At 37.9% G+C, this 24,729-nt stretch overlaps 1 protein-coding gene across 1 annotated transcript in view; it reads right to left on the bottom strand.

Annotated features, from left to right (window-relative positions):
• Positions 1-9,653, bottom strand: part of LOC124306238 (uncharacterized) — an 87,617-nt gene extending 77,964 nt beyond the window's left edge. Inside the window, exon 1 of the mRNA XM_046766695.1 lies at positions 9,387-9,653. Coding sequence (XP_046622651.1) covers positions 9,387-9,482 — 96 coding nt within the window. The 5' untranslated portion in view covers positions 9,483-9,653. The remainder of the gene's footprint in view (positions 1-9,386) is intronic.
• Between the last annotated feature and the right edge of the window lie 15,076 nt (positions 9,654-24,729).

Raw genomic sequence — 24,729 nt, 5'->3', positions numbered from 1 at the left:
CGAAATAGAAAGGATAAGTATTAAGGGGGGAAATCACTTGGGCCGTTATTTTCGCGAAAAATAACTTGAAAGAATTTGTAAACGTAATTCAAAATATCAATGAAATACCGTCAAAGTCAGATCAAATTCCAATTAATTCTTCCCACTCAGAAGAATTCGTATAGAAAAAAAAAAAAAAAAACGCCTGAAAATCAGCCTTCTAATGTCGTTTCCCTCTTAATAATATCGGTACAGTAAAGAGATCAGCAGCGTCTCATCTCCCTCTAATTCACTTTGTTAATCGTGTTTATTTTCTTTCTGTAACGAAAGCGTTTTCGCTTCGCGAGCTGAATGGGTGAAAACAAATCACCAGAAGAATCTACGGTCAGACGGTTGAGACTAATCGGATTTATCGGTAGCTTTGTACTCGAGAAAAGGATGGTGAAAAAAAAAGAAGAGAAAATAACGTATAGAAACGTTGCAGGTGCTCCTGGTTTCTTGAGATTAACGAAATCGATTTCGGACTGCGCCTGAAGTGGAAAGAAACGGGATAAGAAATCCTGTCGGAAATCGAGAGAGAGCGAGAGAGAGAGAGACACGCCGAGTGTCACGTTTATATCGCAATCACGTACTGCGGTAGTGCAAAAATTGTGCAATGGGGAAATCAACTGTCTCGGAATATCGATTGTGAAAAGCGGTACAAAGCTGAAACGAGCAATCAATTCGATCGTAAATGCGAGATTTAGTTCTTCGTCGCTTAATTTCTTTGCATTTTTATTCCCCTTTTTAGATATCTCTCCTGGAATTGTGTCATTGAATGAAAATCAATGAGAAGCGATAGACGCAGGATGCGTTCAATTCCCGTACGTTCATGACTGCTGGTGGAAAAAGAAACGGAAATAGAGAGTTGATGTGCTGTTTGAAAAGCAAATAATGCTCGCTTGTCCCGCCGCCAGTCAATGAACGCGTTTATATTTACTTCGCATACTCGGCTGCACATTTACTTTGACGGATACTTTAGCGGCAGGTCGCCAACTTAACGATTTACGCAGAGAAAATATAATGAAAGGCTCGTATTTAGTAGAAAACTGACGACCTGCGGCCAGTGATAAAGGCTCGACTTGGTCCGCCTCACAACAAACCGAACAGCTGTTTATAAATTGCGTGCAAAACTGGAAACTCTGAACTTCTGTATCCTCGATAACGATAGACCGTCAGGAATGATTTCAGACCTGCGGGCTATTATGCAGTAAAAAATTAACAAATCAATATTCACCATATCTTCAGTACGACAAAGATTGTTAATTAGCGAATTTCAAAGGCAGAACTTCAATTCCACCAATAATTATCAACGGATCGAGTTAGAAGAGTAATTCTTCTAAATTAGACAGATAATACGATTTTAGAATATCAGAAATTGGATGATAATGTGATCAGAGGGTCGATTATGTAATTTCTCTTCTCACAATTCTTACCATCCAAGCATTCTGATTGGTTGGCAAAGTTTAGTCAACCCACCGAATGCTCAAATGTTGGAAAATGTGATGAGTAAAATGACGTAACCGACACCCAAATGATTTTGTAGTACCCGACTTTCTTGAATTGAAATTCTCCCTATTGCAAATTTTTTCTGTCACCAAAATGCTGCTTCGTTGTTAATTCAATTTACGAAAGCTGCAATAGTTCGAATGTCTTGAAAATTTTTGCTTATAATAGATATTTTATTTCGTCGCATTTTAAACGAGGTTTAAAGTCTGGTACATCGTTGTCAGAATGCAATTTCAAGCGGGTTCATCGAATCTCAATTCATCGATCGTTTCCAACGCGTCTCATGTCTTGTCGAACCGTGGACCAGAATCACTATGGTAGGGTTTTTGGAAGCGCGGAATTCCGCGGTGCACCGGAATGCGCTCGATGCATCGCATTCCCGGTGCATTCCTCTGGCGTACGTGCAGCATGGATCCGGATGCATACTCGCAATAAGGACGATTGCACGAGAGAAAATTTTGCACCGATAAAACATATCTCGTTCGTGTTAAAACAAACAAAAACCGTGAAACCATGTGGTGGTGGTCAAAGCTTGGAAGGATCGATATTTGGAATGGCCGACATATCAAAATTTTAATCGGGCGAAAATAAAATAACGGAAGATGAATTGATTGTTGTTGTTGAAAGATGAATCATCTCAATGTCAAGATTTCGAACATTTCATCTTTCGTTATTTTATTTTCGCGTGTCTGAAATTTCGATCTATCAGCTATTCCAAGTATTGATCCTTCCGAGCTTCCACCCCCAACCCAACCATGCACAAAAATGATATCAAATCGAGTATATAGCAATATTAAAAATTGATTATGATCCATCGATAATATTCAAAAGACATTTTTCAATTTGACCGTATAAATCGCAAGTTTTTACTCGCTTGGTGAGACGGAAATGTTTCCAAAGTACTTGTACGTCCGTTCATTTACTCCGAATGAAAAATATATGCTTACGGATTCAATCGGATCCTCTTAAACGCACGGCTCGTCAGTAATTTTTACTCTTCCGTTCGGGTTGATTTCGCATGCAACCGAGCAAACTTGACCTTGTTGCGCTTCGGAGCGGATATGCGCGTTGCATAGCCTAGTGTTTGAACACGTGAGCACATTTTATACCTCGCAACGAAACAACCAGGTGCATTCGTTCCGCGTGGCAAACAGCTAGACGTTGTCAAGCCCATTTGCGTACCCGCAGTCGTTATGCTTCAACGGGAATACATGCCGAGGGTATGAGGGAGGAGGAAAACACCTGGGAAAATTAATCGGTAGAATAAATCGAAGAGGTGCGAGTCGATTGCGACAATTTCAGCCTCGCCCCTGTGCGAAGATTGCATGCGCGTTATGCAACTTCCGATATGTCAGTGTCAGAGTTATTCGCTCGCAGCCTTCGAAGAAGAAGGATCGTCTTAAAAAAATTTCCAGAATCGTTTCTGGTCGGATTGGCAGAAGACAAGAAAATTAAGAACATAGTTCGAGGACGGAAGAATTACTTTCATAATTGTATTCCCGACCGATCTTTTCTTTTCATCAGAAATTGATACGTTTTTTTGGATGCGTTAAAAAATGTAACTGAACACATATTTTCCGAATTGTTAAAGTCAACTCGAGGCGGTTCTGATCAAATTTATCATCAATTAGAGACAACTTGACTCTGTCGGCCTGAAAACTAGAGAGGTCAAGTAATTGATTTTTTGGGGCCGAATTCATCTTGGCGGTGAAATAAATGGAAACGATTAGGTTGAGCTTGGCACCAAGTATAACCCGCATCCCGTACCCATAACATAATACATATACCTACACGTAATATCCATTATCACGGTATTTCGCTTATCCCAGCCTATTCGACAACCTCTGATCACCATTCCGTAAAACTTGACTCGTCTCGTTCATTCCGAGAAGATCTCACAGTCGATATAATGATAATGCATTCCGGGGTGAGGTTGAAATTACGAATTTTCAAGTTTCGCCAGGAAATGATTCGAAATTTGGCACTTTCGGAGCTTTTTAAATTCGGAATTTCAATCCCATCCTTATATTCTCGAGAAAAATTTTCCAAGTAATATTCAAATTATGGTCTACTTCTGGCCCTCAACGTAAACGATTCGATGCCCCTGAGAAAATCAGACAAATTGCTTGAACGCGTTCCAAAAAATTATTGCGGTGTGGATTTGGCCTGGAAATTTCTGTAAAAATCCACACGAAGTCCTCGAATCCGTGATTGCAAAAATGCAGTTCAGTTTCATCCTCGTAATTCTATAAAAGCATTGAAGGTTCAAGATATTTCACAAAATTCTGGCTGCTGGCTTCGATTTCGTAACTCGGGTAACATGTTCCTAAAGATTGACAGAAATGATAAAAGATTGATAAATTTTGCGAACCGACTTGTAGCCATCATTCAAAAAAGACACAAAAAAAACTTCACGGCTCATTGTTAGCAGCAAGAATTTCGTTATAAACTTTTTTTTTCAAATAACATGAATCTGCAGTTTTCTCTAACGAGATCAGAGTTAGATTAGAGTTCGATCGAAAGAGAAATTAGGTACGACGATCTTCCGTATAATTACCCAAGAGTTGCGACGTCACGGGACTGAAATTCAAGGTCACTGCGACGGACTGCTTTCTAAATTACAGAAGTGGACGATAGCTTCGAAATTGGGCGCGTCGACTGCCTGCACAAAACATGATAATCCCAAGGCAGCTTCGTATCGATAGTGTTCCAGAGCTTTGAAAATAGTTGTTGATTAACGAAACCTCGCTCTGTGATTCGTGATTAGTTTTTTATTCCGAGTGTGCAACGAAGAAGATGAATGAAATAAGAAAGACTTACGATAACCTCGATTTTGAGAAGCCGAAATAACTCGGGACTTGAAATTTGACTCTCGAGTATTAAGCAGGGAATGATGATAATCGATCTGTGCTCACCACGTGGCCACACTTTCGCCATCTTTAAAGCCTTCAATTTATCTATCTAAAATTTCTCTACACTTGATGAAACAGACTAAAGTTATTTAAATAATCCCTAATGACCTCTCAGTTAGTCTAATTGAATTGTGAATTTAATCAAACCCCAAATGCGTTAATGAAAATAAATTCGTCGGACAAATTCACGTGAGCGTGATGAATAATAGCAGGAACTAAAGAAAAACCACTTGATTCCAAACAAAGCAAGAATCTACATTATTTCTTGCAAATGAATAAATATTGGTGAAACTGCGATGTCAAAGAAAGCCAGCAACAAGGTAGAAATTCCGTCTTGCTATAATAAAACTCTGCGGTCAGAAGCCAAGCGTAATTTTGAAACCGCAAACTTAAACGAGCGGTGTACCTCCACCAATAATTGGCTCGACACTTAAAAGGGCCGAGGCTGATAAAGATTCGCTGCTAAAATCCGTTGTACTCGTTCAAAGAGTACGTAACGTAACACCGCGATGCAGGATCACAGCGAGTTTGTTTAAGAAAACACCCGCGCTTTTAGAACACCTACATGATTATGATTTCATCTAATATTAGACGCTCTCGTAGTAAGAATATTCGCGGAGATCTAGTAACAGATATTGTAACAGACTTGTGATAGTAGCTGTAAATAAGTTTCGGTCGCTGTTTGTGAAAATTTTCACAATACTTCGAGAGATTGAGAATGCAAAATTTCTCAGCCTAGCTTTTAATACCTACGCGCAGGCGCAGATGATCTTTCTAAGCTTATTTCGGGAGATATGTACTGTTATTACAGCTACAAGCCATGTGAAGCGGATTCCTGATCGCGAAAAATCCACCGATCGTGGCGAGTGGCCAGATAAACATTTTTACATTTTTATTTTTATTTCCTTATCTACGTTAATCGTAAATCGAAATAGGTCAGAATTTACAGCCCACGACTGGCAGAAGAACAACGGCCCTTGTCCTTCGGTTCGAGAAAAGTCTTTGGGCTGAAATAAATTTTGATTTGTATACAAATGGCGCGATATACGCGGATATATATTCATATATACGCAGGTTTCAGGCTTGAGATAAATTGAGTGAAATATCGACACTACGTGTTCCTCCGAATCAGACCTCAGCTTTAACGCAATTCGCTTTACTATATAGGCGAGTTATACGCACACCCTTTAATCTGATAAGGACAATGGTTTACTTGCTCCCAGCTGCAAAGGTTGGAAGTCACGATCTTATCATACCTGCAATGCCGCCGGTTAATCGATCGTGCGCGTTTCCTCTGACACGCCCGGAATTAAAATTCGACCATGGAAACCAGCCCCGTTGATCGAAAAGTTCCGCGAGAAATTCCGATAGATTAGCATAACGGGAGCTTTTTGAATTCTATTAATTATCATGGTACAAGCTGATTACAGGTAAATGATTCGTATTAATGATTATCAATTTCCTCATGTTAATTGGCAGATTGTTTTGCTCGTTATCGTACTATCTTTTTTTTTTTTTTTTTGAAATCTTATTACTACATCAGATGAAAGATATTCTTCATCCGTGTAATCTGACAGCAAATTTTCGCGCTGAATGATAACAAAGAGGGGCTACAATTGGCGGAAAATTTGTCGCAGTTGCGCGAAGCCGCAGGTGTAAGAATAATTGAGTTGAGGCAATTCGAGATAGCTGGGGAGATTTAAATAACGGCGACATTGCACGAGAATCCAGTGTCCAGATGCTTATCTTACCGCAAACGAAAATTAAGTGGCTGTCTCGGGTTGTGGAAATTTTTTTTTTTTTTTTTTTTTTTCACCCCCTCAACCGTCGAGTTTTAATTTTTTCTCCTTCATTTCTCCTCCTCGCTTTGCGTATATTTTCTTCCACGGAGTTCTTCCTTGAATCCCGGGGCATTTCCCGCAGACAGTGATTTTTCACATTTATATAACATCTATGTATACATTATGTAATAAACATATTTATTTTCCGACCCATTCGTATTACATTTGCGGCTCGCTTTTCAACTTTATCCAAGCGTTAAATTGCCACGCAACAAATGACTTTTATTATTAAACGAAACTGACAAGACGGCGAAGAATTCATATTCAGAATTTAATTATCATTCCTACTTGTAAATTAAATTAGACAAAGATTACGTGGGTATAGCGATCGTTTCTGCTTTGCTAACTCGTTCCAATCACTGCAGCTCGCTTCGAAAAACTTGAACTCGTTTCGGTTCAATTATCATACGATTTTGAGTAGTCGCGTTGCGCCCCGATGATCTATAATTTTATCTCAACGAAACGAAGTGCGGGAAAAATGTCTAACAAAATAATTTCGAATCCAGAGATGGATTCCATGCGACAGGTTGCGCTCTAGTTTATTCCCCACCACGGCAGCAATTATGAGAGCGGCCTAATTAGAGGGAACGACAAGTGGTAGAAATTTCAGTCAAACGACATAACCCAGAAAAACTTGGTAAACTCCGTCAGGGTCGGCGCCGATTTCTAACGCGATAATTGAGCAGGACTTATCGATGAAGAAAATGAAAATTGTGCTGCGAGAGGTTGAGTGATTGATTATTTTACTAGTAGATCGGATGCCTAAGGTTGTAAAATTTCAATGTCAACGAATCGGAGTAGGAAGCTAACGAATTTCTTTTCATTTCGTAAAATATATAAATACCCATGATTATACGAGCAACTGAAGCGATTAATTTTTTATTTCCGACAGTCCATTTGAGTGTAATTTTTCTTTGAAGATTTTAACGCGGTTGTAGATCGCCGTGTTTTCGTACCAGGAAGAGTAACCGATATAAATATATACTTATATCAACGTACAGCTGTTTTGTGGCAATAAGCAGACGTCGATGAGGAAATTTTTGCAAATTTATACGTCGGCGAATAGTATCCGTTAATCATCTGGTCAAAAATACACGCTTAGGCGGGAGATTTTTGGCTCGGCGATGTTTAAAATCGAGAAATCGTACGGTTTATTTTACCGTGTGTTTATTCGCCCGGTTTTCAATTCAAACAAACTAGTTCACGTCTCGCGTGCGTTGATATACGCTACGCGCCGCAAAAGCGTACTACGAGCTTGCGCGACGCGTGCTTTCTCACGGAATCGTTAAACGTCGCGTCAATAATCGAATATGGAGATGATAAAAATTGCATATTTTCAAGCTCCTCGGCTTCCTCGCCACGACTTAGTTGGGAAAATTGCACAATTTTCTCTCGTCCATTGCATGAAACAGCTGACCAACTGACCGCTCGAGTCTTTTATAATGCGCGAGGTTTAACGGTAAACTTGATTCAATGATATGAATTTAAATGGTTAAACAGGTGAATGATGTCACTGCGAGTTACACAGGCACCGAACCATTATTCTGTCCTTGGATCGCGGAAAAAAACACACATATCTACACAAGCTTCTCTCATTCCTGTATAGTGTGTTAAAATTTCTTTCGATACATACATCGTATTCATATGTATACATATATACCTACGATAACCGATCCTCGGACTTGGATTTACGTAATCGATGACCAGGTGAGGCGGCGTGATGCGAACCGTCATTAATTTATCAATTTACATACGTTGTTGTAATATATATGCTGAACGATTCAACCGTAAGCTTTCCATTCATTGTACGTCTCTGTCTTAAAATTCATCACTATCACGATCTATTCTTGTCACTGATGTCTGCTCATTAGTTCCTGTTTTTTTTTTCCAACCATTGCAGCTAGCTCGAAACGATTGTTTTTTTTAAATTCTTTTTAGAACGTCAAAAATAAGAATAATCCGATGAATAAAGCAGCGAAAGAATGTTTTTATACACCGGCTATCCGATTCCCGAATCATCCCGTGACCGCAAAATTTATCATTCTTTCAGGATCGAGCGAGGAAGATCAATTCACTGGTTTGGAATTCGGAATACGTAAACTTAAATCCATCCGTTTCTCAGTGCGAAAAACAGTACAAGTAGTTTGGCAGTAAGAAACAAAGGCAATAAACAAAGTCGTGTTTCATATTGCAGTGGAAAAGGTTGTGAGAAACGGGGAAATCCGCGGGGAATCATTCGGGAAGGCAAGAGATTGTTCGGTGAAAATTATAGCCGAAGTTAAACGGAGGGCGAATGTATTACGATTCGCACGGTACAGTTTAAACTTTAAGTAAGCTCACTCTGCTCGATAGTTTTGGAACGGAGTGATTTTTTTCACCCCATTTTGATATATATTATACAATACGCGAATACACGCTCTTGCTAATATCGGCGGGCAGATTCTACGGCTCCAAAATACCTTCGACCAAAATGCGGAGCAAATTTTATAGGATTGGTGATAAATTCGTACCCCCGATTCTCAAGCCACGTGCGCCTAATGTGATTGCTCTCTGATTCGAAACACCTGAATCTGCGTTGTGCGTAATAGGAGAAATTTTGAGTAGAAAAAAGTAAAAGTACAGGGTTCTAAACTATTTTCGTTTCTTATCATAACGGAAGAATATACGGAGATGAGTATAAAATGAAAATGAATAGTTGGCATCGAAGCTGTATAGCTAGAAAATCTATTACGTATCTGATACTGTTATTTTTTGATTACGTTTATTTGTGTACTAAATTTTCCTGCACGTACAGCTATTTTGTTAATTTAACGCTGACGCAACAGTAAATGGATGTCAAAGCTTTGTTTGATTGAAGAAAATATGTATAGCAATGCGAACAAACAGAGATTCACACGTATCAATGACCAGAAAATTTTGTATAAGAAACTGTAATCACCTTAAAACACGTTTCTCTCTCTCTCTCTCTCTCTTAAATATTCCAAAAGTCATTGAAGAATTATTACAACGCCACCCATTGAACCAGAAATTTCCGGTGACCGAATAAAATTTGAAATTTCTCCTCTCCGCGCGCTTGAAATTTTTAAAAAAACCTCCCTCTACTCACCCTGGATATGCGCAGGGGTTGATGAAGATCGCTGCCACCGTGCATGCGGAATCCCCAAGGGGATCCACCGAGTAGGACAACTTCGCGCGCGCTCATCTCGCACTCTTCCGTATCTTCCGGTCCGCCCCTTAACTCTGGGATGGGGAAGGGCAGCAAGGTGGAGGTGTCGCGTTATTAACCGGAAGTCGCGAAAATTGCGCGTCCTCCTCCTCGCAGCCTGCACCGCACTCCGCAGCGGTTCGCTCCGCACTAACACAAACCTGGCCCCTTCCGCCGGTACGGCGCTACGCCCTCGCTCAAAGCCACGCCAACGCCAATCAGCTGATCCACGCTACACACAGCGATCGGCGCAGCCTCGGGGGGAGAGAGAGAGAGAAAGAGAGAGGGAGAGAGAGGGAGAGAGGGAGAGAGGGAGAGAGGCTATACTCGTGCCAGATCGCGGCGCCCTCCTCCAGGTGTGTAAGAGAGGTGCGATTTGTGCCGGCGTTTCTTGTGTCATGTGTGGGTGCTACACTTGTCCCCCCCTCCCTCTATCCCCCTGCCGGTCCTTTCGCCTCATCATCTTCGAAAACAAATATCGTTTTAATGTATACACGCGTAGAATGCACGATGTGCCGCCGTAGCTGTCAATCCTCCTCCTTCTCCTTCTCTCCCACCCCCCCATTTCCACCGTTCACCCACTCACAATCGGCACACTTTCGGAAAAGTTGAACGTACATGTAATTGTACGCTAAAAGATATGCATGGATGTAAATACCTGCGGCGTATCTGACCGATTAACTTGGATTCTTCGTTATTTTTTTTTTTTTTTGGAAGCGGAGGGAAGGAGGGGATCTTCCGTTTTTGTTTATAAGATTTATTTTTGTACGCTTTCACCTACATCCGGCGCACGTCGCACGTGCTCGCTCAACAGGATTACACCTGTATGTTTATACGATGCTTAGGAAGGTACGGAACGATTGGCGGATGAGACGCGAGTAATTATTGTGGTGCTTTTGATCTCAATGCGTTTCATCCTCGATACGGATTTTTTATTTTTTTTTTTAAATCATTGTCTCTTATTTTGATCCGTATTATTATTCTGCTTTTGAACCTTTAGCTATAGTCAAATAATTTGAATGTAGGTTGTTTGAATATAGAGTAAAATCACCGACGGTCTAAAGGTTGAAAGTGTTCTGTTACTGCGCATATACGAGTACACTCCTTATAAAATATATTTTTATTTTTTATCATAACTGAAATGGATGGAATATAGTTTAACCAAACAATTTGCCGATTCAATCTTGCAATAATCAGAAAATCTAGTATTGACAAACATAATTGTACTAAATTGTCGATTGTATTATACTAGGCTCGTTTGTGATTCTAAGAATATTTAAACCCTCGTTTCAACGATATCCATTTCATATTAGAATATTTTACAATATTTATAAGTGATGAAATTTCTCGTTCATCGTTAATATTTGAATGAATAATTTTTTGACGGATTCGACATGCCTGAAATTGATTATTATTGCAGTTATCGTTCGAACTTCCGTTGCGAAATTCGCGTTCACTGACATTTTCACCGCAAATTTACTCCCGAATATTTTTATACCGTATAAGCTTTAAAGCGCTACTCTGTATGATCTTCACTTCACTAGCTTTTATTACACCCAGCACTCCGTGCTATTTCACCAGCTCCTACGTAGCGCCACTATTTTTCCACTTCTCTCTCTCTCTCTCTCTCTCTTTCTCCCTCTCTCACTCTCTTTCTTCGTATAAGCTTCTCATTCTTTATCCCTTGCACGAAGGAGTCTGAGAGGGTACGTGTGTGCCTTAAAATAGTGTATTTTCTTCCTTTTTCAGGAACTCGGGGCTGTCCGGTGGGCATATATTCTAGGGCAACGTTATTTCGACTTTAGACTCTGGTTATGTAAGGATTTCAAACTAAACTACAACCGGACAAGGCCGAAGCTGCTCGTCAATTTATAACCGCTCTTTAGATTTTAGATCTTAGATTTCCTAATCTCTGATCGTTAACTAAAGCATAATGTTCCAACTATGACCAACTGATAATATCTTATCTCTCAACGCGAATGAAATTCAGATCCCAAAAATGACAAAACTTTTAGCCGATCAATATTTCTGTGCATGTGGAATTATTTGAGGCCAAATTTGCAGAGAAAAAAATCTAATCGATGTTACTTTCCGACATCGTTTGGTCTTCCCTTCTAGCCTCTGTTTCTCCATTCTTCTAAATTCATACTAATTGATTCGTCTCGAGTTTATTTTCGTTGGATCGTCTGTTTAACTCATCTCGAAAATAATTCACACACGTCGTTACGGCTATTGCGCAAAGCTGACTGTCATAACCCGCTGACTTACAGACAGAGAAGTGAGTAGCGGTTTAACAGCCAGACGACAGCTGATCGGAGGGACTCGAGAGTCGGTCAGTGGGGAAACCGGCGACCCGTTAAACGGTTTCGAACGTGATCCTAGACCAACCGTCACTTCGTGACACTTGACGCCTGAGAGAGAGAGAGAGGGGGAGAGAGAGAGAGAGAGAGAGAGGGAGAGAGGGAGAGAGAGATACATAGATAGATAGTTTATTTTCCCTGGGACAGGTCCCCTCAGGCAGCATAAAGAAAGCTCACAGAAACAGATTATATGCACAAGCATTAAGCACAATAAAGCTAACAACAAATTAACATGCATCAAAATTCAGGTTCTCAAATAATGAAAAATAATGAAAAATAATTACTAGACAAGGAGATAAAAAATAGATAAAAGTAAATAGAGAGAGAAAGATTTAGGAACTCGATCAGACGCGTTGCCTAAGGTTTCGATGTTGATTTTTCTCTTTCCAGACGCGACCGTCTCGTTAAAGGAGCCGCAAGAATTCCAAGTTCAAATTGTGAATTCTGGAAGGGAAGTCGGGAGAAGAATTCAACGAGGATTTATCGGGTTATTTACAAAAACACGAAGGGATGTAAAAGCGAAGGACCATCGAAGCTATTCTCTTTATCCCGGATCTCGAGATTGGATTATGATCTTGACTCTCGAAACCACTGAAATAAATGTTATCGGTTAACGTGTCTATCGGAATAACTATCCGCCAAACTCTCGACACATCATCGACGGATGGATACCGGGATCAAAATCGATGATCGTTGTTAACGAAACTACGGTTGTTGTATTTCAGCAAAGGCCAAATATCGATTGGCTTCCGACGGTTTTGGACGGAGTGCTGAATTACAGTTACAATACATGTGATAAGGAACGTCGAATACAATTTACGAGAGTGAGAGTGATTGGTTTATGCCAAATCGATGCTGGATTGAACTTGTCACTTCTATGTTGACCGGGGAAAAATGATGACTGGATGATTCCAGTCGTGAGAAACTTTTTTAACTAAGAAATGCACGATTCGAAATAAACGCAAAACTGTGAGTTTCGGTTTTTGGACGAGAATGAAAAAATTGAATTCGAGACAATTTTTTCGCACTATCTAGTTACATCATTTCTAAGATGCGTTTAAGTAGAAGAAAAATTCTATGATTTCAATGTCCGATCTACTCATTTGATAAACTCATGGAACTTGCATCGTATTAACTTTTCCCAACACGATCAGGAATGTTTCACCGAATTGCACTTACAATTAATCGACTTGAACGGTTTCATCGGCGTTAAAATTTATCGATCTATTCGCAGACTCCCTCGTATAAAGGTTAAAAGTAACGAGTAGTTAGCCGTTAAGGTGACAGGAACACATCCCGGATTAAGAAAGTCACTGACGATCCGTCACAGGCATTGCATCACAACGTATAGCGAACATTTACAATACATACCTGAATGCAAAATGTATGAATCTGTGAGATGCTTTTATAGCGACTTGTTATTGAAACAAATATAACATACCGAGAGAAAAGCTCTTGCCGGAAATTGGATCGTTGGAGTAACATTTTCTTTTCATTATACCTCAAGAATCGACGCGTACGACGAATGGAAAAGTCTGGTGGGATCAGCGCCGCAATGTGCGTGATACTTTACGGGGCTTCGAAATATCGAGATAAAAAGGAAAACTGGGAAAGTTTATACGTAGATAAATGCATGGGGTGTCTGTGATTAGGGTTGGAATGACGTTCACGCGGAGGGTATAATACAAAGTTTTTCGTCAAATATCAAATACGTCCAATTGAACTCGGCAGCCGTCACAGCAAAATGAGTTAAATTCCTACGTCTCCATAAATATGGATTATATTTTTTTTAGGTGACAGAAGGGGGTGAATTTCGGCGAACCTAAATCTAGGGGAAGCTTGAATTCCAACGAATCCGACGAACCGAGTTTTGTTTCAGAGACGTTCTCCAAAAAAATGACAACGATTGGTTGAATTTCATTACCTGCTACCCTTTTCCTGGTTTCCCAAATTCCTCTGCAGATGGAGTCACCTTAGTTTCCAATCGCGCCGCGCACATGATTGACTTCGGCTTGAATTAGCCACCCGGAAGTGAACGTGAGGAGGATTTCTAATCGGTATTCAATGGGCGGCCCTCCCCCAAAAATGGAGATATTTATTCCGTGTTTGATAAGTGACGTTTTTCACCGTGTAATATTGAGCCACCATTTTCCGCGCGCATGCGACTTCGCGACGAGGGAAATGCAGTGTGATCTGATGCGATTTTCCGCAACGTTCCAGCCGCGATCCTCCGATACCTGCGAAGGGTGGCACAGCCCCCAATTTATCCGGAAGCTCGAGCTTTTACACTTGTTGTATGCGACGGTGGAACTTTTATCGACTGCCGCACAACCCTATCGATCGCTTAGCCAACCGTGGTAAAGTCCTGGCTTTGTGCTTTTCGTCGACAAGGTATCTGCCTTTGGTTACGCGTGGCCTAAGTTTTCCTCAACGGGTATTGAAGAGTTTATTTTTTTTTTCTATTCATAGAACTCGAAAAGATTCAACGCGCTCAAAATTCGAATGTTGTTCAATTATTCGGTAGAACTTTGAATTTTTTTTTTTTTTTTGTTCATCGCTTTGGAATCAATTTTACCAACGGGGAAGAGAGAACTTTTAATTGGGTAATTACGATAAATTCGATTATGGGAGAGAGAAACGTGTGGATGGTATTTTTTTTTTTTTTTAATCCTCTTATTACATATTTCTGCGAAAAAACTCGGTTACATGTGTAAAATAGCGTGTTGATTCGGGCATTAAGATTGAATTATTATAAGATCCCGTATATTCCTATTGAATAATGGTAATAATGCAATTAGTATGTCTAACTTAGTAACTAAACGCGATTATCGTTTGAATACTAATATTTAACTTACGAAATACCGATATTATAAGATTATGGAAAGTATCGTGAAACGTGTTATAATTGTAAAATTAAGGCACTGCGGTGAAAACCAAGTATAAAAGATAGACTACGTTACTTACTAACTTAAACACTCCGATTTCATTTGAAGATTTGAAAACGTCATCAATCAATCAGGGAGCTCAAAAATCTGAACCCAGGCCAGCGAGGAAAGGAATGAGAATAAAATAGTCTTCGCTACTATTCGTGGTATAGATTTTTGAGCCTTGTAAACAACGAGTATCGATACTGCATCTGTGTTCAGTAGTTTGTTGTCAATTTGTTTTAGCAAACAAGGATAAAGTGGAGTCTGCGAAACTGATGGTAGAATTTTGGAAAATACAAGTATGCTTCGATCGAAATAAATTTGATGTACAATCTACGTTTGACAGTTGCAGGATTGAAATACCCGTACTTATTAATATAATATGCATGTATAACAGTTAAGAGGTAACATAGGTAATTAATATGCAACTTGTAACAACAAACAATCGTTGCCATAGATTAAACAAACTACGGCATAAAATCGAAAGACAATATATTTATACTGTCGGTAATAACTCGTCGAAAAAGGAGAAAATTTTGGCGATGAACATTGATGCCAGTTGATTGATTAACAAATTGTCAGGCAATTGGATTCGATCATTTTGAACCGTAATTTTTTCGGTTTTGCGTTTTACACTTTATAGTCAATTTTTTTTTTTCTGAGTAACAAATAACTTCAACCGTAACTTACACATGTAATAAAAAGTAATCAAACCGTAATAACATTTCGTTACAATGTGAGAGAACGATGAAAATATGGTACAAAGTTTTCCAATATAAAAATACGTGGCAGCCAAATTGTGTCAACAGTGATTTGAACCGAAATATAACGTATTGCGCGTCAGCTGTTTGTAAGAAAAATTTTGAACACATGTCAGGCAGATGAAATTGAGTTGAAGAAATTTTGTTACATTTGTTTGCTTGTTTATTTTTTTTCAATTTTGAAGTCTCTAGTTTCGAAGACGTTGTGGCCCATGTTTGTTTTCATCTCCAGCTTTCACATGTTAACAGGTTTACATAAAGTGAACTAGAAACGTAATATTTTGAAACGTGCGAGATAAATAACGGTGATAATTTTTGAAACAAGAAACTTAAATTTGAAGTGTCAAACATATAAAGAAAACTTAATGATTAAAGAGATATCGAACAAGTATGTATAACAACCGGATGAAACATTGAAAAATCAAAGAAACCAAAACAGTAACATACATTATTGTTAGAACGAATAACTTCAACCGTACCTATAAAGTCAACTTCTTTTATAACCATCTAAGAATAATTCAATGAAAAATCTTTATAATAACATGCGTTTAGTATACGTGCGTAACAATTCAACGGAGTTGCATAACGTAAACTGCATAGAAGTTTTAAAATGGGTCAAAAACTTAATCATCGTTTCGTACATTAAATCAACAAGTCGTATAACTTTTCAGTGGGTATATTTTACGGCATCGTGAATATACGAATCCATGTAAGCCAGTAGATAAAAATTTTGATGCTCGGTTGGAAACCTGTGAGCGTAATTAGAGTCGATTCAACTAATTGACAGTCGGCGCATAATGAGAATTTTTCTTTCCGAAAATATGCAGCAGCTAATATTTGAGTCGAAGAATAATGTTCTAAACAGAAGACGGTAGAAATAATTGAATATACAGATCTTGAAAGCAGAAATTTTGAGGTCTCGATATTTTTTATGCTGGAGGTAAATTTTTAAGATCGAAACTGTGGAAAGAGATTGTTAACAAGAACAGTAATTTGATTAAACTTAACGTCAACGTGAATCGTTAAAATTTTATAAAGAATATAACTGAAAAATAACATGCAGAAAGTAATGTTATAAATCAACTTTTCAATAATAACGCGGCAACAGATGTTCAACGATAAAAACTTAACACAAGTTAATCGCGGGGATGATTTTTCTTCAAAACGGTAAAACTGTGAAAAATCTCTCCAAAACAATTACAATTTTGAAACTTAAAGGGAACAACCGAACGATGAATTTGAATGAGCGATTTTACCGTAAATGTTTAACGTTTTAACAATGACAATAAAAATATATTGTTAAAAAAAAAAAAAACTCCCTCGGAACATGCAAACGTCACGTTAACAAATTAACAACAAACTGCGTTATAAATTGACTCAATGTCGGAGAAAATCTAATAAAGTGTAAGTAACAGCAGTTAACTTTGAAAACGAGGAAGCGAAAGCGATGAGAAATCAGATAGAGATCTGACAGCCAAGAAATTTTTTCTATAAAATTAACAAATTTTCAGATAATCCATTCGAAACAGCAATCCAAAATTATAGGATGATTTAACACCAACGTTTCACCGAATACTTTCCGTAATTCTACGCTAACCTAACTTTTTACGAATTATCCCTAGCTATTTAAGTATTATTTATTTATTTTTTTTCTTTCTTTTTTTTCACCTTTTTCATTCACTCTTTTATATCCTAGTTAAGTGTAGCACGCGTCAATCTAGTGATCTATCTCATACCCGTGAAGCGAATACATACCCTATTACTAGATTAAATTCAACTGCAAGAATACTCGGTTAGATAAAAAGAGTTGATATTAACGATTGGAAAACTGTTGATTCTATTCGAAAGAAGCTTGAATTATTCGAATTGATATTATTGATTAACACTCAAGCGAGGATCGAAACTATCCTAGACGAATGTAACCTGGGTAAATAAAGAAAATAAACTATTCTAAAAATAAAAATTGACCTACATTATAATCGGTAAATGAGAAACACACAAAGGCTATACGTAAATCTTCAATACACGCGAAAAAAACTTTGTCCTAATGCTAACCTATCCTACGCCTAATCAAATGAAAATATGATAAAATTAACCTAACCCCCGTCGTTTCCAGAAGTTTTCGGTACTTTTCATTTCATTTTTCCGTTTTTTTTTTTCCTTCAAATTTTTCACCGGGGTACTCATCCTCTTATTGTCATTGCGTCGGTGCAAATGTACATGAAATATAAACTAGTGGTTGAATTAAAAATACGACGATGAGGAATACTTGACGAGGTCGAAAAGCTCGCTGATCCGATATACCGAACTGAATGAAAAGAATCAAAAGAATAATTTGAAAAGAAATTTTCGACAAGGCATGGATTCGTATCCAGGATGGGGTGAAGAAAAAAAAAAAAAATTAAAAATTGCTTGCTCACTGCCAGCAGTGAGAAACTTCTTGAATTTTGATAATTTTGCTTTTGTTAGAAGAATAAAACTGGAATAACGAACATTGAAATGATATCGGCTCAACGAGCTTCGACGCGTAGTCGAAGTGCAAAATAATATAAACGAAATCAGAAAAAACAAGCTATCTTACAGATGCAAGAAGAGTATACTGATAACGAAAAGTAAACCTAAATAAAACGGAAAATAAAAAATAAATGATAATGGTTACAAATAAATAAAATATAATAATAATAATCAACCAAAACAGGTGCGTTATAAAAATTATAATCGTCAACTCTTTGAATCGGATATTATTTTTGATCGTTCAAAAAGCGTTTAATTATAATAGATTATACAGCGTGCGTTGTCGGAAACCTTATACAGAAAATTTCGCCAAATCACGTGTCTCCGTGTAATTTAATTTCCTTTTGAAAAAAACCTTTGCCCAACAAAGTAAGCCTGTGATATAATTTACGCAATGTCAAACCATCGCTGAGAACTCCAGCAATGCTTGTGTATCGGCTGTACACTGTAAATTATCTATTGCGGTTTTTTGTGAAGGTGTTATTTGAAAATGAAAACGTGAAGCGAAGATTGGATTTCGCGCGATTTCGTGAAATTAACCCTTCTTAACATATTTCAAAGAACGCACGCACTGGGTAACAAAATTCTAAACAACTACATAACAATGTTTTTTGTTAAAATCGACGTATAGAAATTTAACAGTCAATTTTTAATAACCGAAATTTGCTTCTCGAACCGGATTATGTACAAACGGACAATTTTCATGCGTTTTAATGAAATATAAAAAAAAATTTCAACCGGTACGTAACGTCAAACCGCCTAAAACGGTTTGAACGGCATAATAAATTTATCTTTCGATGCGTTTCTTTGTCGGTGTGTATTTTTGTTTACTTTTTCCCCTTCCCGTTCCCCTTTCTCTTACTGTCTATTCCTTTTCTTTTTTTTTTTTTGTGTTTTTCCAATTTTTCACTCATGTATTTTTATTTCAAATAAAATAACCAAAAAAGTCGAAAAGAAACCAAGTGAAACCATAAAATCAAACTGAAGAAAATTTCCATCTGTAAAACTGTCACAATGTTCGTTGAATTTCGAAAATTTAATTCAGCAAAATGATCATTGAGCGCAAACGAATCGAATTGAATTGAATTGAGTTCTGAACTTTGCGACAGTGTTTCAGGTGTCTAAAAATTGAACAAACTGAATAACGAAAGTGAAATTGCGAAAAAAAAAAAACCGATAATCGAAACGAATGAAATAATAATATAACGGTAAAAGAAAGTTGTTAAAATAAATAATAAACCTAAGAGTATGATGAAATAAACCTAACTTATGACGTATACACTAAACAGCCGTGTGAATTTCAAGCCAGTCTCAGATCTCAATGGTAATGTAAGTGAAAAAAAAAAGGTAAAATGAAAGAAATAGTTATAATACAATTATGACAATGAACCCTGTATGATCGTCGGTGAAATTTGACAATTGTGCCGAATCATTTGGAAATTCTCGTTGTCCAAATATGTCTGAACTATTCCAGTTGTTCAAATGTACTTAAGATGTCCGTAAAACAATAATAATAATAATAATGATAATAATAAGGTATTTTACGTCGGCTGTGCTATTAATTATGCTACAAATAATACGATATATATAAGCGTTATACAACTACATGTATTAAAGTATTGAAACAAAAGATATTACTTTTTTTTTTGTTGTTGTTGTTGTTGCGTGTTGATTTCTCAGCTCTGTGGTTAGATCATGTTTGATTGTTCCACGACGATGCCTCGATGTTGCCCTCGAAGAGAAGAAAGCTCCCTCGGTGAATAAAAATGCCCAAGTGATTGGCTTCGATATATAATTCGAAGTTTAAACTCTCCTGTGAACCTGCGTTCATCCATCCTATATGATCTATCAAATTGTTAATTATCAAATGATCAGCGGTTCATCCGCCTCGATCAGCCTTCGTGAAGAACGTTGCGTTTCTTTGGATTTGGTTTGATTATTCGCGTTGATTTAATGTAGATTTCTCGGATATGTCTTGCTGTGTAAAATCGGCGATTTTAGCTGCTGATGTTTTTTCCTCTCGTTTTTCGTGCGTCCAGTTTCTCCCTCCACGTTTCAATTGCGTGCCCAGATGAATGAATTTGACTCTCAGTTTTCCTCTTCTTTTCTATTTCGTATAATTTTATCACCCATTCAAGTGGTTTGCCTTAATTTGTTGAGGTTGCGAAAGACCGCGAATATCGTCAATACGCGTCAGCTTGAACGCAGATGATAAATTTTTTCGTCGGAAAGTAGTTTCGGATTTTTAACAGTATTCAGAAATTATTGAACCTCGTGTGTATTCTTACCCGCATTCGTAAAACTAATCAATGAAAGTAAATCGTTTTGCCGGTCGAACTGTTCTGTGATATTGCATTTCAGTGATCGGATTTTTCGGGTCAAATCGCTTGCCGCTCGTCATGCTTCTCGACGATTTTCTTGGGCCTGTTTCGTATTCAGATTCTTTAGATTTCGGGCCAATAATATTATATTTTACAACGTAAACTTAAGAGCTACGACACGTATTTTAGAAATTTTCGGCTGTCGCTTGACAAATCCTTCGTGGCCTTGATCACGCACCGTGAATTTTGGATTTGTAACATCGTCGTCTTGAATCCGGTCACTTTTTTTTTATCGTTAAAAAATGTCCTTTCCATTTAAACAATAATTTTCTCGCCACGTCGATGAGGCGTCATTTTTTTAATACGGTTAGCTTGGTTGATTTGCAGACAAGTTTTTCCCCCATTCTTGTCGAAGAACACCGAATTTTGGGAACTGGACAGAATCGGACTGAATTTTATTGTCTATCCTTAATATATAGTGCGACGAACTTGTTTCGTATAAATCGATTGATAAAATTCAGTGATGAGAAGAATTAGACCAAATGAATAACAAACTTCCCAAATTATTTTTTATCAAACAGCAGCGCCGTGTGTTGAGAATATTTGTAGTATATTCTTGTCGTTACGTTTTACTCGTTGTGTAAATTTGGTGCTTTTGTAATTCAAGTAAGAGTTCTCGATTTAATTTTTCAAGCGTCGGAACCGTCAATTTTTAATCAGATCAATCGATCAATCCCTCGCGTTAAATCGTTCTCTCAGAGAACAATCGGATTCGGTGAGTCTGTGTTTAGTCCTGATGTGCGAAACGACAGGTTCAGGGTTGAAGTGCTTGTAACTGAACGTGCGATAATTGACATGTCGTGAATTGGCTGGCTGACCAATTTTTTTTCTACTTTGCCCGGTTATCACGAATCAAAAAATAATTCTGAAACAGCGATTTTGAAAAGATCGTTCTGTCCATTCTCGAATGATTTTAAACGTGTTATCTAGTTTGCTCAAAGTGATGTGATTTTTTCATTACCAGCCGTGTCATCTCCGATTTAGCATTAGCAATTGTCCAATGATAATAATTGTCGTCTATGAAGCCGCGGGAGCAGATTACCGCTTTTGAATTTGATTCTCGAATCATCCCACGGTATTTACCGAAATGCAGAAACTTTGAGCTTCTTCTTCACCTGTATTCTGGTGTATTCACGTCGTTTGGCCGGCATGGAAATTTTCGCGAAGATCAGTCTTCGCTCTTCTTAGTAAGAGAAAAAAAAAAAAAAAGCTGCATGGAGTATTAACAGAATTCCATGGTATAATTCCGGTCGATGATCAAAGCCGATGAGAGCTATTTTTAATCGATGAACAAGATTCCTTTTGCCTGTTTAAACCCTCTCATCAAAAAAAACTGCCTGGTTTCGGATTATTAGCGAATTGATTCGATTTGGATTTGAATTTGGTTATTCCTTGGCTCAGGTTTCGCCTCGCGTCGGATCATTTCGGACGCAAACGAACTGATTTCCTCCCTTCGGTCATTCCATTCATCCAAGGTGATGATCCTTCCTCTCCGGGACACCGATGACCCAAATTTTTCCCCGTTGAACGAGCGTCCAGCTTCTTCTTCTTCTTCCGGTACCTGGGGAGGTGTGAGTGTTAGCTACAAAGCGATAAGATTCGAAACTGGGATACGAGGGAAACTACGGGTTGGCGAATATTGTGCATTGAACGAGACTTGGTCAGGCACGTTGCGAAAACTGCTGAATAATAACCGAGTGTGAAAAGAAACCGAAGGTACACAAGGACGATACATTTTCACGCCCAGAGCGTAATTTTTTCTAACCTTTTCTCTTTGTATGAGATATTTGCGGCTGTTTATAATAATGTACACTGAGAGAAATTTTTAATTCCGGTTACCGCTCGGTCCTTAACTATTTTCATTTTTTACCACAGTCGAAAAATATAGTTTCAGGTACAAAATGAAAATTATTTTCGTAGCTGTTTCCAGAAAGTCTAATATCCGTTACTGTTCTTTCTCATTACGATCATTGTTGCTATATTTTCTTGCAACTGTTGCAAAAATTTAATGCTTGCGCAACAATAAATCGACGTCAAAGCCGTGTTTAACTAAAAAATCAGATTGAACCAGAGAAACTGATTTTGCGTTGCAATTGCCAAAAAAAGATTCACAATAGCGCAAAATGGTTACACGTACCTCGTTTTTCGTAATTCCAACAATATTCAAACAGTTTTTCTTAACGATACCTGTTTTACTGAATTTTTCTAGCTACTGTAACAAATGAAATTTTTCTCAGTGTAACATACTGTGACACCGGAGTGAGACAAAACTGTGCTATTGTATTCGAAATTGTAAAATTGCGCAAGGTTTGTCACTGGGCTCTAGAATTAAGGGTGGTGGGTTCAAATCGTACAATGGGCCCTGAAAGGTTGAATAAGGAAAGTCTCCCGGGGTGGTAAGTCAAGCTTTTTGTCGTTATTTATTTCGCCGGGATCTCGCTATAGGCTCTCCGTTTATATAGGTAGGTGCCTATTGTTATTTTCAAGTCGAGTTTACTGCTTTGGAAACTCCGAAGTGAGAAGAGGAGGAAAAAGAGAAAGAGAGAGGGATCCGATTTCCAACGTGTTTCCACTTCGTCACGGTCTCAGGATAATTCGGTCTCTCGGGTAAGATTCGCGCTGGGCAAAATTTTCGAAACTATACGACAAAGAATCGAAATTTTCACTGTTAGGCACCAGAAAGAAAACTTTCTACTCGGATTCAGACAAAATTTCAAACATTTTTTCTGCCTTTTTTTCTGAGTTCAATTTTCCGAATTTATTCTCTTCTCTTTCTAGAAATCGTAATAAATGATATTGAAATAGTGGAAACGTGTTTTACTCATTCACAGTTCTACAACTAATCACCGCCTACTATTAATAACTAACTAAATTTTTTTCGACTTTTTAAAAAAAACTCATTACAGCCTAGATCATGCTTTTAGTTACTAAAATTCCAAGAGTCTGATTAAAGTACAGCCGATGCTTTTTTGCTCGCATCGGACGACTTGGCAAGTTTTCACTTTATTATTCTAGTATTATTCCGTGATTCAAACCTCACTGTAACTTGAATTGAAGGTAGAATTTGTAAGTGCAAATTGAACAAAGAAATGAAATCTTTGATAGAATTCAGGTTCTTCAGATAATATTAGGAAAATTCTTTCCTCGAAAGATTGCAACACTTGTCACTTTTCAATCACAAATTTTAAAGCCGTGCGCGAAAATCGAGACAGAAACATTGAATTTATTTTTCAGAGGGTTCGAGGCAAGACTCGAACATCAAAATGTCTAAAACGAAGTACATAGGTACGATAATTTGAGGGAACAAAATTTCTACCCCAATTTCGCTTTCACTTTATCGATGAATCGTTAATAATTTCTAGTCCGCTGTTTTATTTGTTTGTATTCATCTTCGTTCTATATATTCCAAATAAGTTGAGCTAGAGGTAATTTAATACGCAATTCACAGCCAGCCCGGGGTTCGTGGTATTTTTTAATATTTCTTCGCTACCGACTCAATTAACCAAATGGCGTTAATTATACGTTCTGTCAGTGGTAAGAAACGAACAATCCTGTTTTAAATTACCGAAATTCGCGTCGGAAGCAAACGTATTTGAATACGTTACGTAGAATAGCGGAGGTTCCATATTTGAATCACCTGATGCATGGAGTTTAACTTATGAAAGGAAACAGGTCGGCCACCGCTTGGTGGAATATCGGGGCGTGTAAAAGAGGGTGCATACATTGCTTCCCAATTTCACGCGAATGAACAGAAAGAGGGGCTGTCATTTCCGGAACACCGACGGGCTGCGCCGGAAGTTGCACTTGTCGAACGCGATATTATAATAGTAAAAAAGAGAACTTGCCACGGATTGAACGTCGAAAAATGGCAGTCGTTGTATCCAAATATCAACCTTTTTATTGCGTAAATTTTAATTTGAATAACTTTCAGATTTTATTATTTCCTTGTTTTTTTTCTTGTTCGTTATAAAATCCGGGTTTAATTTTGGAATTTATTTTAATTAATGTACCGACATGCCGACAAACTGGAATCTGCTCGACTAATGGATATAATTAAGCGATCTTTTTACTTTCGTTATTGTACGGTACTGTGTGATCCAAAAGTAGAAATAAAACTTTAGTTCTAAACGGCTTAGATCAGTTTATTCGGCAAACGAATTTTTCAAATACTACCAAACGATTTGTAAATTTATCCATGCGATCGCGACTCGTTAATTAAGTACTTAAGACGACACGGGCTACGATCTACAAAAGTATTTTGAAAATGTAATTTATCTAGAAAAATTTGCAAACATCTAAAT

Source organism: Neodiprion virginianus, chromosome 1 (genome assembly GCF_021901495.1).
Source record: "Neodiprion virginianus isolate iyNeoVirg1 chromosome 1, iyNeoVirg1.1, whole genome shotgun sequence".
Classification (NCBI taxonomy): domain Eukaryota; kingdom Metazoa; phylum Arthropoda; class Insecta; order Hymenoptera; family Diprionidae; genus Neodiprion; species Neodiprion virginianus.
Note: the sequence above shows the minus strand (reverse complement) of the source record. Positions and strands in the feature narration are given on the sequence as shown.